This window comes from Uranotaenia lowii, chromosome 3, assembly GCF_029784155.1.
Source record: "Uranotaenia lowii strain MFRU-FL chromosome 3, ASM2978415v1, whole genome shotgun sequence".
Taxonomy (NCBI): Eukaryota; Metazoa; Arthropoda; class Insecta; order Diptera; family Culicidae; genus Uranotaenia; species Uranotaenia lowii.
The window spans coordinates 81,361,409-81,376,934 of NC_073693.1; the positions used below are offsets into that span (position 1 = coordinate 81,361,409).

The following is a 15,526-nucleotide window of genomic DNA, read 5'->3' on the forward strand; positions in this document are numbered from 1 at the left end:
ATTCGTACCACCTTCGGTGAATTGTAGTATTTCAAAAAATATTATACATATTTTTTATTTAACTCAAAAACAACACAAATGACTAATCAAAAATGTTTAAAAATGGAAATTACAATTCTAATATGTGCAATCTAACCTGAGTGTATCCTGTTTTGTCATCTTGATCGAAAACAGTCATCAAATTTTTTAACGGTTATATAGTCTAGCAATAGAACATGCAACTTGAGACAAACTTCTTAGTTTATGTTTACTGAAGTTTTAATAGAGCATTCAAAACTCTTTCTTAACAACTGAAACTGTTTATTTTTTAAGTAAAAGCTTTGTTAGAACTACCTGTTGAGATACCTTATGGGACTACCTACCTGAAACAAATGATTCAATCAAGAATCTAAGCGTTTTTCAAGACAATAAAAAAAACAGTTATAAAAACCATAAAAAAATTTCCTTTTTCTCACTTTCACGGAGTTTGAAGTGACTTTTCGCATTTCTTCTAGATCACGATAAAATTCATTGCACTGTTGATCCAGAGAGTGGTCGTGGTGGTGCTTTAAAGAGCAACGCAAACATACGAGAGTAGGTATAAGTTTTCCTTTCACATTTCCTCAATCGTTAATCGATATCCAGCCGAGGGGCTATCTTTTTTCTTGATTTGATTTACCCGGCCAACCAGTGTTGATGCCATTGAAATTCATCTCGGATCGCCCAGCAGATCCTTAGGAATCTATTCTATTTGTTTTTCCCATCAATACCTACCTTCCTTCTGACAGGAGGAGACACATTCGATTGGTCCTGACAGTGGCAGCCAGCAGCTTGGAACCACCCTCCTCACATTGCTTTTGGAGGAGGAAACAAACACAGACACCAGGCTGGGGCGAAAAGTGTTCATCATCTGAAACGGGACTTTCGCCGCGATTCCCAAGGGGTGGATTAAATTCCCTTTAAACAGTTTGGGCGTTCGGTTTTTAGACCCATCTCACAGAATCGGCTCTTCCTTTATGCAGCCAATAAAGAAAAACTAACATTAGATTAGAGTGATAAGCTTTAGGCTGCAGGAGGTTTTTTTTTCGTTTCCGCATGGGAAGAATCCCTTTAAGGTGATTTTTTTTCCCGGGTACGTCCAGTGGCGTCAAAATATTTTGCGCACGATTTGACCACCGTATTTTGCTTATTTTACCGGTGGGCAGCTTTTCTACCCTGATGAAATGCAGTCATGTCTGTTTATTTGTCAGCTAGAAGTCAGTTAGAGAAATTTTTTTTATCACTTCCTCTATTGATATTTTCGGATTGATTGAGCTTGAAAACACCTCTCACATTCCTTATCTTTCTGGATTCAATCATCTTCACTGTTATTCAAATGTTTGCTCCCTCTTATATCCGCTAAGGCTTCTTAAACGATTAACAATGTGAACATCGGTCGTATAGTTGATTTTCAGCTGTTTTTGGGTATCCCACTGGGATTTTCCTGTATTTTTTATCGATCCTGCCCAAAAATTTTGTCAATGGACTTCATTCTTGGACGCTATCTCAAAATAAATGTTTGCAAGCACCACAAATGTCCCTCCGCAGTATTAAGAAAACAGGTTATTGTTGTTCTAAAACCATGACCGATTGATCATTTAGTGTTTAATCCGTACAGATTTTGTTATTAATATAAATCGAAAATACCAGAAATTGTTCAAAAATGGTATCGACTGAAAAAAACTCTTAAAATATTCTCATTTCAAAGTGTTGAGAATAAAATTTAATTTAAAGATTACGAAGATTTAAAAAAATCTATCTCTGATTTTTCAATGGAACCGATTTGGAGCTCCTATGCATCTTGAATGAATCCTTTTAGCTTGAAACTTTTCAAAGTCTCATCTTAAAATTTCTCCACGAACTACATACGCCAATGTCCAGGTCGATTTTTTTAAGGTTCCCACATCCTGGGGGGAAAGCTGGAAGAATCATGAAGCTAAAAACGACAACATCATCGCTAGCCCATGGGCAAACATTCGCAGTAGGTAGGAGATTAACAGGAGGAATCTATCCGACACCAGTAAAAATCGATCGATGGCTAATGCCTTTCCGGGTGCCAAATCTAGCAACAGCAAACAAACTGCCGATCAGTCGAATTGGAACGGAACTGTTTTTTTTCTTCCTGGGATTGCCGCTCAAATTTAAGTCTTTTTAGCAACTACAATCAATCATTAAGTTTTAAAAATTTTAATATTTCCAAACAGAAACTGCACTCTAAAGTGAAGTTTTTCTAAACGCTTGATGATTATTATTTTGAATATTTTATCAAAGACATTTTAACATTTTCATGGCAAAGTTTCATAAAAGCTAATTAACATTATAATATCTTAACTTAAATTTTGTTGAAAATTTCAATAGCTTTCAAGAAGCTTAAAATAGCTGTTTCTTTCGATAAATCGTTGTTTAGAATTCCACGGATATCACTAAACGTTTTTGAAAATGTTTTGTATATCTCAAACGTTCGAAAACCTTCAGCCAGCCCTTCAGGAAGACAAGTTTTCTCATAACATTCCACCCATATACGCATACTAATCGTGTGAGCGCAACCTTCCCGTTTTCCGACAATAACCAGGATAAAAAAAAGGCATCAAGTCGCCTTTAAGCTCCGAGAGAACCTATAAAGGGAATGTGTAAACGATTAACTTTTATGCGAACAGCTCCGATAAGTGTGAGTTAAGAGTAGATTATCGGGAGATTGACAAGCATAAAAAAAAGCTTCGACGTGTCGAGGCGAAATCGAAGCCTGCAACCAAAAAAAGGGAGAAAAACAGACTTCTGGCACCACCCACCCAGAAAAAAAGGAAGTCATCCCGTAGCATCAATCTTTCCTGGTGAGTTTTTCTATCATACTGGCCATTTTTGTTATAAATGCGGGGGTGGGGGCAGTCTTAATAGAATGGAAGTTGAATGGCGATGCGCGGATCCTATTGATGTGAGAAGAAGTCAGAGAACAACGTTTATGATAAACTGCCCTATGGAAAAGGAGGGAAAATTTCTTTTGCACACATATGGTATTCAGTATGAATAAATGCAAGGAAAAGTTTCTGCAAGTCAGAAACAAATAGGCCGATGATAGAGCGATTGACCATTTGATCAAACCGACCACACCATGATTGGGTAATTTGACGCTGAGAAGAGTGAACAGAAATTCACACCAGGAAAAGAGGACAAAATCAAACATCAATCAGTTTTTTAACAAAAAGGGTTTCTGGATAGAAATCCAAAAAAAAGTCGTCATGTAGGTATTTTCGAATTTCAAAAGAACACAACAAAATTCCGGGCAAAATATATCAACTTCCGTTATTTAGAAATTTAAAGAAGTCATGAAGTCTAGCAAATCAAAATGTGAAAAAAGTCAACATAGTCAAAATAATCAAGAATAGTGTCAACAAAGTCAAGCAAGTCTATAAAGTCAAGCAAGTCTACAAAGTCAAGAAAGTCAAAGAAGTCAAGAAGGTCAAGAAAGTCAAGATAGTCAAGAAAGTCAAGAAAGACAAAAAAGTCAAGAAAGTCAAAAAAGTCAAGAAAGTCAAGAAAGTCAAGAAAGTCAAGAAAGTCAAGAAAGTCAAGAAAGTCAAGAAAGTCAAGAAAGTCAAGAAAGTCAAGAAAGTCAAGAAAGTCAAGAAAGTCAAGAAAGTCAAGAAAGTCAAGAAAGTCAAGAAAGTCAAGAAAGTCAAGAAAGTCAAGAAAGTCAAGAAAGTCAAGAAAGTCAAGAAAGTCAAGAAAGTCAAGAAAGTCAAGAAAGTCAAGAAAGTCAAGAAAGTCAAGAAAGTCAAGAAAGTCAAGAAAGTCAAGAAAGTCAAGAAAGTCAAGAAAGTCAAGAACGTTAAGAAAGTCAAGAAAGTCAAGAAAGTCAAGAAAGTCAAGAAAGTCAAGAAAGTCAAGAAAGTCAAGAAAGTCAAGAAAGTCAAGAAAGTCAAGAAAGTCAAGAAAGTCAAGAAAGTCAAGAAAGTCAAAAAAGTCAAGAAAGTCAAGAAAGTCAAGAAAGTCAAGAAATGCAAAAAAGTTTAGTAAGTTAAGAAAGTCAAGAATGTCAAGAAAGTCAAGAAAGTCAAGAAAGTCAAGAAAGTCAAGAAAGTCAAGAAAGTCAAGAAAGTCAAGAAAGTCAAGAAAGTCAAGAAAGTCAAGAAAGTCAAGAAAGTCAAGAAAGACAAGAAAGTCAAGAAAGTCAAGAAAGTCAAGAAAGTCAAGAAAGTCAAGAAAGTCAAGAAAGTCAAGAGTGTCAAGAAAGTCAAGAAAGTCAATAACGTCAAGAAAGTCAAGAAAGTCAAGAAAGTCAAGAAAGTCAAGAAAGTCAAGAAAGTCAAGAAAGTCAAGAAAGTCAAGAAAGTCAAGAAAGTCAAGAAAGTCAAGAAAGTCAAGAAAGTCAAGAAAGTCAAGAAAGTCAAGAAAGTCAAGAAAGTCAAAAAAGTCAAGAAAGTCAAGAAAGTCAAGAAATGCAAAAAAGTTTAGTAAGTTAAGAAAGTCAAGAATGTCAAGAAAGTCAAGAAAGTCAAGAAAGTCAAGAAAGTCAAGAAAGTCAAGAAAGTCAAGAAAGTCAAGAAAGTCAAGAAAGTCAAGAAAGTCAAGAAAGTCAAGAAAGTCAAGAAAGTCAAGAAAGTCAAGAAAGTCAAGAAAGTCAAGAAAGTCAAGAAAGTCAAGAAAGACAAGAAAGTCAAGAAAGTCAAGAAAGTCAAGAAAGTCAAGAAAGTCAAGAAAGTCAAGAAAGTCAAGAGAGTCAAGAAAGTCAAGAAATGCAAAAAAGTTTAGTAAGTTAAGAAAGTCAAGAATGTCAAAAAAGTCAAGAAAGTCAAAGTCAAGAAAGTCAAGAAAGTCAAGAAAGTCAAGAAAGTCAAGAAAGTCAAGAAAGTCAAGAAAGTCAAGAAAGTCAAGAAAGTCAAGAAAGTCAAGAAAGTCAAGAAAGTCAAGAAAGTCAAGAAAGTCAATAAGTCAAGAAAGTCAAGAAAGTCGAGAATGTCAAGGAAGTCAAGAAAGTCAAGAAATTCAAGAAAATAAAAAATTCAAGAAAGTCAAGAAAGTCAGGAAAGTCAAGAAAGTCAAGAAAGTCAAGAAAGTCAAGAAAGTCAAGAAAGTCAAGAAAGTCAAGAAAGTCAAGAAAGTCAAGAAAGTCAAGAAAGTCAAGAAAGTCAAAAAAGTCAAGAAAGTCAAGAAAGTCAATAAAGTCAAGGAAGTCAAGAAAGTCAAGAAAGCGAAGAAAGTCAAGAAAGTCAAGAAAGTCAGGAAAGTCAAGAAAGTCAAGAAAGTCAAGAAAGTCAAGAAAGTTAAGAAAGTCAAGAAAGTCAAGAAAGTCAAGAAAGTCAAGAAAGTCAAGAAATGCAAGAAAATTCAGTAAGTTAAGAAAGTCAAGAGTGTCAAGAAAGTCAATCAAGTCAAGAAAGTCAAAAAAGTCAAGAAAGTCAGGAAAGTCAAGGAAGTCAAGAAAGTCAAGAAAGTCAAGAAAGTCAAAAAATTCAAGAAAGTCAAGAAGGTCAATAAGGTCGAGAATGTCAAGAATGTCAAGAAAGTCAAGAAAGTCAAGAAAGTCAAGAAAGTCAAGAAGGTCAAGAAGGTCGAGAAAGTCAAGAATGTCAAGAAAGTCAAGAAAGTCAAGGAAGTCAAAAAGGTCAAGAAATTCAAGAAAGTCAAAAATTCAAGAAAGTCAAGAAAGTCAAGAAAGTCAAGAAAGTCAAGAAAGTCAAGAAAGTCAAGAAAGTCAAAAAAGTCAGAAATTCAAGAAAGTCAAGAAAGTCAAGAAAGTCAAGAAAGTCAAGAAAGTCAAGAAAGTCAAGAAAGTTAAGAAAGTCAAGAAAGTCAAGAAAGTCAAGAAAGTCAAGAAAGTCAAGAAAGTCAAGAAAGTCAAGAAAGTCAAGAAAGTCAAGAAAGTCAAGAAAGTCAAGAAAGTCAAGAAAGTCAAGAAAGTCAAGAAAGTCAAGAAAGTCAAGAAAGTCAAGAAAGTCAAGAAAGTCAAGAAAGTCAAGAAAGTCAAGAAAGTCAAGAAAGTCAAGAAAGTCAAGAAAGTCAAGAAAGTTAAGAAAGTCAAGAAAGTCAAGAAAGTCAAGAAATGCAAAAAAGTTTAGTTAGTTAAGAAAGTCAAGAATGTCAAGAAAGTCAAGAAAGTCAAAGTCAAGAAAGTCAAGAAAGTCAAGAAAGTCAAGAAAGTCAAGAAAGTCAAGAAAGTCAAGAAAGTCAAGAAAGTCAAGAAAGTCAAGAAAGTCAAGAAAGTCAAGAAAGTCAAGAAAGTCAAGAAAGTCAAGAAAGTCAAGAAAGTCAAGAAAGTCAAGAAAGTCAAGAAAGTCAAGAAAGTCAAGAAAGTCAAGAAAGTCAAGAAAGTCAAGAAAGTCAAGAAAGTCAAGAAAGTCAAGAAAGTCAAGAAAGTCAAGAAAGTCAAGAAAGTCAAAAAAGTCAAGAAAGTCAAGAAAGTCAAGAGAGTCAAGAAAGTCAAGAAATGCGAAAAAGTTTAGTAAGTTAAGAAAGTCAAGAATGTCAAGAAAGTCAAGAAAGTCAAAGTCAAGAAAGTCAAGAAAGTCAGAAAAGTCAAGAAAGTCAAGAAAGTCAAGAAAGTCAAGAAAGTCAAGAAAGTCAAGAAAGTCAAGAAAGTCAAGAAAGTCAAGAAAGTCAAGAAAGTCAAGAAAGTCAAGAAAGTCAAGAAAGTCAAGAAAGTCAAGAAAGTCAAAAAAGTCAAGAAAGTCAAGAAAGTCAAGAGAGTCAAGAAAGTCAAGAAATGCGAAAAAGTTTAGTAAGTTAAGAAAGTCAAGAATGTCAAGAAAGTCAAGAAAGTCAAAGTCAAGAAAGTCAAGAAAGTCAGAAAAGTCAAGAAAGTCAAGAAAGTCAAGAAAGTCAAGAAAGTCAAGAAAGTCAAGAAAGTCAAGAAAGTCAAGAAAGTCAAGAAAGTCAATAAGTCAAGAAAGTCAAGAAAGTCGAGAATGTCAAGGAAGTCAAGAAAGTCAAGAAATTCAAGAAAATAAAAAATTCAAGAAAGTCAAGAAAGTCAGGAAAGTCAAGAAAGTCAAGAAAGTCAAGAAAGTCAAGAAAGTCAAGAAAGTCAAGAAAGTCAAGAAAGTCAAGAAAGTCAAGAAAGTCAAGAAAGTCAAAAAAGTCAAGAAAGTCAAGAAAGTCAAGAAAGTCAATAAAGTCAAGGAAGTCAAGAAAGTCAAGAAAGCGAAGAAAGTCAAGAAAGTCAAGAAAGTCAAGAAAGTCAGGAAAGTCAAGAAAGTCAAGAAAGTCAAGAAAGTCAAGAAAGTCAAGAAAGTCAAGAAAGTCAAGAAAGTCAAGAAAGTCAAGAAAGTCAAGAAAGTCAAGAAAGTCAAGAAAGTCAAGAAGGTCAAGAAAGTCGAGAAAGTCAAGAATGTCAAGAAAGTCAAGAAAGTCAAGGAAGTCAAAAAGGTCAAGAAATTCAAGAAAGTCAAAAATTCAAGAAAGTCAAGAAAGTCAAGAAAGTCAAGAAAGTCAAAAAAGTCAGAAATTCAAGAAAGTCAAGAAAGTCAAGAAAGTCAAGAAAGTCAAGAAAGTCAAGAAAGTCAAGAAAGTCAAGAAAGTCAAGAAAGTCAAGAAAGTCAAGAAAGTCAAGAAAGTCAAGAAAGTCAAGAAAGTCAAGAAAGTCAAGAAAGTCAAGAAAGTCAAGAAAGTCAAGAAAGTCAAGAAAGTCAAGAAAGTCAAGAAAGTCAAGAAAGTCAAGAAAGTCAAGAAAGTCAAGAAAGTCAAGAAAGTCAAGAAAGTCAAGAAAGTCAAGAAAGTCAAGAAAGTCAAGAAAGTCAAGAAAGTCAAGAAAGTAAAGAAACTCAAGAAAGTTAAGAAAGTCAAGAAAGTCAATATAGTCAAAATATTTTAGAAAATTAAAAAAAATTAAGAAAAGCAAGGTCAAAATGGTCAAAACAGTGAAGAATGACAACGAAGTCAAAAATCCAGAATGTCAAGAAATTCACAGAGATAACAAAATCAATGACAAATTCGATCTCCGTTTCAAAGGAGTTCAAGTTAATACTTTAAAACTTTCCATTGGAGTGAAATTTTAAGAAAATAGGAACGGCGTTTTCCCGAAATCTTCTACCAAATAAAATAGTGTGGGGTGATGTTCACTGAACATTGTTCAGTCCCATTAGCTCGTCTAAACGATGATGACGGTTCCTGTTTCTGTTGTTGCAGCAGTAGCCAGTTTTTGATGGTTCCCGGTTAAGAGCTATCGAAATTGCGCTCCTCCGCGCCGCCCGGTGCAATTTAATTAAATGTGAAAGCACGTTGTTTTAAAGTTTTCACACTGAAATGCATTTAAATTTAATCCGCCTGACAGTGGCTGTCAGGTTGAGTTTCATTAAAATTTTCCATGGGTTCACTTCAAACTGGGTAGGTGGTACCTACTAGTTACTTTGTTGTTGTACTTTTTTCGGGATAATCAAGCTCCTGGAGTAGAATAGAGCACGAAAGTTTTGAGCGAGCCTTTTTGTCAGAGTCTAGCCAGCTTAAAAATGAGCTGAACAGGAGTGAGATCCGGGTAAGTGCTATGGTGAAATCTGAAAGATATTCTGTCTTGCTGATTTGAGACTAATTGAATTTAAACAAGTTTCAATCCATTGATCGTTTGCTAGCTGCAGTATTGTGTGGGACCATTTAAGAATTTTGGAACAGCAATGTAAAGTAAAAAATGACATTCCTGAAAGTTTACAACGCTAAGAAGACTTTCCTTTTCAAAATACTTAAACGAAAAAAAAGTTCCATTGAAGGTCTTTATTGTTGTTTTATTGTTTTTTTTATTATTGAAAATACATTTTTAAGTCAGATGAACCGTTTCATTTTATCATGAATTCTTATTATCAATTTTCAGAAGTAGACGGCATTGAGAATATTTCATTGAAACCTACTTTTAACAAAGTTATGGATAAAGAATGCGATTGAATTGTATACAATAAATGTATTGGTTTGGCAAAAAAGTAACAACTTATTGTAGAGCGTTTTATTGATCCTTTCTTTAAATATACTTGTATTTTAAATTCGGCTATTGGGGTAGAATTGAAATGCAACATTGTTTCGCATAATGTTATTTAGAATATATGCCTTCTATGCAAATCATATATAAAATAGTTATTTTATTCTGAAAGTAATTTAATTCCGATCATGGTAGATTACGATCCACAAAATATTATTTGTATTATTGTAATAAGCACACAAAAAATAAAAGGCAATAAGATTATACTTATTCATTGAAAAACATAAGTTGACCTCTTCGTAGACCGCAAATACCCTGCTTTGTCAGAAAAATGTATTATTGATTTTCGAATTCAAAGCACAAATGTCACGAAGATGGTAAAACGGCTATATTCTTAACAAAAGAAATAAAAATAAATAATCGATTAACAATAAATCTTCCGAAATGTGATGCAAATTATCATTTTATAACACAAGTTTACTAGTTTAATTATTTTTTTTTTGAAAATCGTGAGACCCAGCTCGAGGAGTCTCTTGCCTTTCAGCTTGATGACGGGATTTCTTCTAGTTACAGCTCTCGAAGTATGTGAATTACTCGATTAATTTTCTCTTTCTTGCAAAAAGAACAAATCTCGACTTCTGTCAATGAATACATTTATGATTCGAAAAATCGGTGGAAAAACCTTAAAGTGGTCTCTCAAAATCCGTGCTAAAATTAATTAAGCAACACTCAACCACACCCCTATAGCGTTCACACCCCACAGTGTGCTTATTATTTCGTTAGGGTGAACTGACAGCTGCTGTTGAAGTTTATCCTATCCAAAATATGTACAAGGGTTTTAGGTTCGACTTACATTTTCAAAACCCCACATGGACGTGAGCAGAAAGTTCTAGGTTTGAAATTTTTCCTTCGAGGACCTGTCACTCACAGAGCATTCAGCTCGGTTCCTACCTATAGTTTTTAACGAAAAATACCTCCCAAGTGCGTTGGTTGATTTGACGTTTGTTGTTAAAAGCAATTATTCCTGGATGGAAAACGTACAAACTTCAGTTGAATGAAGGTTCTCGGTCTAGAGCAAGTTTTCTTTCGGTTTCACTATCGATTTCGGTTCCCCATGGGCCGAGGCAGTAAATGTGGAGAAACGAGTAATTCTAACTCTTCCCCTCCAGGCTATAAATCACGTTAATTTGCCTTGGCATTGAAATCGAGCCCTTCGGCAGACAACAGCTGCCATATTTCAAAATTACGTTTTGAAGCACTTTTAAACACTTCAACTCTTTTTCTATATTTTAATTTTTTTTAAATATTTATTTATTTCTGCAAGTTGTGAAACTTTTTCTACTTTTTAAAATGTATAAAAAAAATTTATTCTCGTTAATGATTTTATAAAATATGCACTATTTTTTTTTTTAAATAAAAAGGAAATTATAGACTGTTCAATTTCTTTTATTAAAGCTTAATCGAACTTGCAAGTAAAACACCACATTTTAACTTCTTAGCGTTACCACCCCTTCCACCGGAAACTCGAAAAATCGATTCCCCGACGGGTTCGATAGCAAGAAGCCAAGGAAAAGAAAAAGTTATTTCCGCCTTTCACATTTCATTAGCGGCTTTTCAAAAATTTTCAAATTCGACTGGCTGCCATACTGTAGGCATACCCAGTTCCTACCTATTGTTCGTTCGGGAAACATTTTATGATTGCTGCCAACAAAATTTCCGTTAGGAAAAGAGAAATCTTTTACTTCGACTGACAGCCCGTCATGCTCAAGTGTGAGCTTGTTGATATGTCTATTAAAGGAAAAGAATTTTCCTCAAAGGAGCATTTTCGTTCTTAAACGTTAATGACTTAGTTGAAAAAAAGAAATTTTACTGACTTAGTAAGGTAACTTGTAACCATAACGTGGCTGTCATTTAAATTCGAAATAAATTGAATACAGAGTTTAGAGTAAAAAAAAACAAATAATGAAGTAGAAACGCAGCGATAGAAAATTCAGGAAAATCAAGAAGGCGGAAAAATCAAAATGGTCAAAAAAGTTCAGTTAGACAAGACAATTTAGAAAGCTAAATGCAAAGAATATTCAAACGGTCCAGAGAGTGAAATCACTGAATTTCTCGACATTCCTATCTTTCATAACTTTCTTGTTAATCTAGACTTCTCGACTATATTGACTTTCTTAAATTTTATTACTTTTATGAGTTTCTTGACTTCGTAGACTTTCTTGACTGTTCTTGCCCTTTTTGATAACCTCGACTTGACTTTTTTGGAATTCGTGACTATCTAAATTTTCTTGACTTTCTAGATTTTCTAGATTTTTTTGATTTTCTTGATTTTATTGATTTTCTTGACTTTCTTGATTTTCTCGATTTTCTTGATATTCAAGATTTTCTTGACTTTCTTGATTTTCTTGATTTTCTTGATTTTCTTGAATTTCTTGATTTTCTTAATTTTCTTGATGTTTTTGATTTTCTTGATTTTCTTGATTTTCTTGACTTTCTTGATTTTCTTAATTTTCTTGATTTCCTTGATTTTCTTGATTTTCTTGATTTTCTTGATTTTCTTGATTTTCTTGATTTTCTTGATTTTCTTGATTTTCTTGATTTTCTTGATTTTCTTGATTTTCTTGATTTTCTTGATTTTCTTGATTTTCTTGATTTTCTTGATTTTCTTGATTTTCTTGATTTTCTTGACTTTCTTGATTTTCTAGATTTTCTTGATTTTCTTGATTTTCTTGATTTTCTTGATTTTCTTGATTTTCTTGATTTTCTAGACTTTCTTGATTTTCGTGATTTTCTTGATTTTCTTGATTTTCTTGATTTTCTTGATTTTCATGATTTTCTTGATTTTCTAGATTTTCTTGATTTTCTTGATTTTCTTGATTTTTATGATTTTCTTGATTTTTTTGATTTTCTTGATTTTCTAGATTTTCTAGATTTTCTTGATTTTCTTGATTTTCTTGATTTTCTTGATTTTCTTGATTTTCTTGATTTTCTTGATTTTCTTGATTTTCTTGATTTTCTTGATTTTCTTGATTTTCTTGATTTTCTTGATTTTCCTCATTTTCTTCATTTTCTTCATTTTCTTCATTTTCTTCATTTTCTTGATTTTCTTGATTTTCTTGATTTTATTGATTTTCTTGTATTTCCTGATTTTCTTTATTTTTTTTGATTTTCTTGATTTTCTTGATTTTCTCGATTTTTTTTATTTTATTGATATTCTTGCTTTTCTTGACTTTCTGGATTTTCTTGGTTTTCTGATTTTTTTTTTATTTTCTTGATTTTCTTGATATTTTGATTTTCTTAATTTTCTTGCTTTTCTTGATTTTTTGATTTTCTTGATTTTCTTGATTTTCTTGATTTTTCTTGGTTTTCTTGATTTTCTTTATTTTCATGATTTTCTTGATCTCCTTGATTTTCTACATTTTCTTAATTTTCTTTTCTGGATTTTCTGGATTTTCTTGATTTTCCTGATTTTCTTGATTTTCTTGATTTTTTTTAATTTTCTTGATTTTCTTGATTTTCTTGATTTTCGTGATTTTCTGGATTTTCTTGATTTTCTTGATTTTCTTGATTTTCTTGATTTTCTTGATTTTCTTGATTTTCTTGATTTTCTTGATTTTCTTGATTTTCTTGATTTTCTTGATTTTCTTGATTTTCTTGATTTTCTTGATTTTCTTGATTTTCTTGATTTTCTTGATTTTCTTGATTTTCTTGATTTTCTTGATTTTCTTGATTTCCTTGATTTTCTTTATTTTCGTGATTTTCTTTATTTCTTGATTTTCTTGATTTTCTGTGTTTTCTTGACATATTGACTTTCTCAATTTTCTTGACCTTTTTGACTTAGAGAGAAGCAGCAAATATTGTCGCTGGCTGGATGGTCGAATAAAGTGTTGAATATAGTCCAATTTGTATACTTCTTATCGCTTAAGCCAGAAGTTCAAAATTGGTATTCAAATTGCCTCAACCTACCAAAAATGCTGTTTTTTTTTAATTTCATGCGAAGGTTCTGTAATGTAAATGAAACGTATAGCAAGTTTGTTGAGAAGTATACCTATAAATATTTTTGCTACAAATTTATAAGACAATTATATTAAGCACATCTGTTGGTTCTTAACCCGTTGAATGTAGAAAAAAGACATCATATAATGACGAAAATAACCGACTCAAATAAATAAATTTACAAAATTTTTCTTAACAGGCGTCATCGGTCTTTTAGAAAATCGTTTTATTTTTAATTTCAGAACACTATGGAGCATTTCAAAAATATATAAATTTTCATGACATAGTAATCATTAGCTTCAAATTCAACTATTTTCCGCCAAAAAAATTTATTGTTTTTTGACAGATAAAACGATAGATTAGCACAAGTTGTATGGAGAGCACCAGTCGAAATCGCCTAACAAACGGGCGAAAAAACAATGGTTCACTGCACTTTATAGCATAAAAAATTTTTAATGTGACCATTCTTTTTTATGTATGTTCTTCCAAAAACAAATCATATCAACATTTTGTACAGTTATTTTGTAACAAAGACCTCTTGTGACAAGTCTTATAAAGCAAGATCTGAGCAACAACGATAAATCGTTGATTGGTTATTTTGGAGAGTGTTATAAATGACGATATATTGTCGTTCGGGTTCAAAAACTAAAACAGCAACATGGATAAGCAAGTAAGCAAACTCAACATTTTTCTTCTTGATAGTTTTATTGAAAGAAAACTTCTTAAATTTCAATTGTTTTAACGTTCAGCTGCACTAAATCTTTCCTTAAGAGCTTTTTTAAAAATTTTCCCTGATGCCGTCAGCGGCATTTCACTAAGAAAACGAACTCCACCTCGCAACCGTTTGTGGTCCGGTACCTGACTGTGTACTGTTTGTAAAATATCGTTCTCGGACAGGGAACTTCCGCTTGATTTTGTAACTACTGCGGTAATCAAGTCCTGGCCACCTTCCGGATCTGGCAACCCGATTACGGCGACTTGTTTCACGGATGGTATTTGAGATATGATATTTTCTAATTCGCCGGGATAAACGTGGAAATTGTATTTGATTATTTCTTTTATCCTGTCAACCACGAACAAATATCCCTCGTTGTCGAAATACGCCAGATCACCGGTATGCATCCAACCGTCTTTTTCAAATGTTTTTTGGTTCGCGTCTTCGTTGTTGTAGAATCCTAACATTGGAACGGAGAGTTTTAGCACCAACTCTCCGATTTCTCCTACACCAAGGGAGTTTCCTTCGCTGTCTACGATTTTTGCACTTTTATGGTTCATAAGAATTCCATTCGAAAGTGGTTTCCGTTTCAGATAGTCATTTGCAATATTCGAGATTTCTGACATTCCAAAAATGTTGTAGGATCGACCGTTTGGAAGGAGGGCGTCTATCGAATCACGAAGCTTTTCGGAGACAAATTCTCCTCCAACCATCCAGCTTTTCATTTTTGACCAACCGGTTGTTTTGGTTCGAGGATCGTTCAACACACAGGCCGCTTGTGGGGGTGTTGTAAAAAAATACCCAATAGGGTATCGATCCATGAGTTCGTAGAATATTTCGGCATTTATTGGTTTCCGAGTAAATACTCGAGGTATTCCAATTACCATCGGTTTTAGGTGCTCATTCAGTCCAGAAATCCAGTTGATGTACGTAAAACCCAGAATATAAACTTCATCGGGGGCTGTTCTGTAGCCAGCAAACATGATTAGGACTTGCGCATGCGAATACGCTACAGCCTTAGATTCGCCAGTGCTGCCAGACGAGGTTGCGATGAATGCTATCTGTTCGTGAGAGTTTCCAAGGTATGGTGGCCTGAAAAGTGTCTCAACTCCAGTTTCGGCCAACAATTCATTGGTATTAAGAACATTATTCATAACCGTATCGAGGACGTAAACTTTCGTATTCACACCCACTGTTAGTCCAACAGCTTTCTTGATCAACTCATAGTTAGACTCTTGACATATCACCAGAGTAGGTTTCGACATCTTGAACATACGCACCGCATCTTCAAACTCATAGTTCGGTGGAATCCCATTAAAAGGCATCCCGACAAAAAGTAATCCCAACACGATGGGCGCCAAATTTTCACTATTTCCACTTGCCAACGTCACAACTTCACCCTTCCGATATCCCAAGGCGGTTAGATTTTGAGCCAATCTAATCGCTCTCAACCTCATCTCTCCCTGGGTCATTGTAGCCCCACTATCGGCATCGATTTGGAGCACTTTCGAAGGGTTCAACGCTAACAGATGGTACAATATCTGACCCACGCTGGCTTCCGGATTGAACAGCGGAGGATCGTGGCATCCTTTCCAAACACGAGCAACTGGATCGTAGCTGGCCATGGTAATCCGATTGGAGACGCACTGAAACAAAACTTAAAAATGGTCTTCTCAGCCGTATTTATCAGCGTTTTGACCAGTTATCTAGCGTTTACTTACTTATCATGGTAGCATAAATTTTATCATGCGAGCACGCGACAGATCGGTTAAATTTGGGAATCTTCACCGTGGAAGAAGGCTGTTCAAGTCATGGTTATCTGGGCAAATGCAGATAGAGCAATAAGCGTCGACAACACATGAACCGGTGAACAAAGAAGATTCAGATTTGCCTTAATT

General features: G+C 33.9%; 1 protein-coding gene across 1 annotated transcript; it reads right to left on the reverse strand.

Annotated features, from left to right (window-relative positions):
* Positions 1–13,651: 13,651 nt before the first annotated feature.
* LOC129752330 (probable 4-coumarate--CoA ligase 1) lies at positions 13,652–15,260 on the reverse strand. The gene has a single exon (XM_055748116.1). It carries the CDS (start codon positions 15,251–15,253, stop codon positions 13,652–13,654), a length of 1,602 nt encoding a protein of 533 aa, XP_055604091.1. The 5' UTR covers positions 15,254–15,260.
* Positions 15,261–15,526: the final 266 nt, after the last annotated feature.

Excerpts from the sequence above, each read along its gene's own strand:
- LOC129752330 (XM_055748116.1), bottom strand. The coding sequence starts at position 15,253 with ATGGCCAGCTACGATCCAGTTGCTCGTGTTTGGAAAGGATGCCACGAT.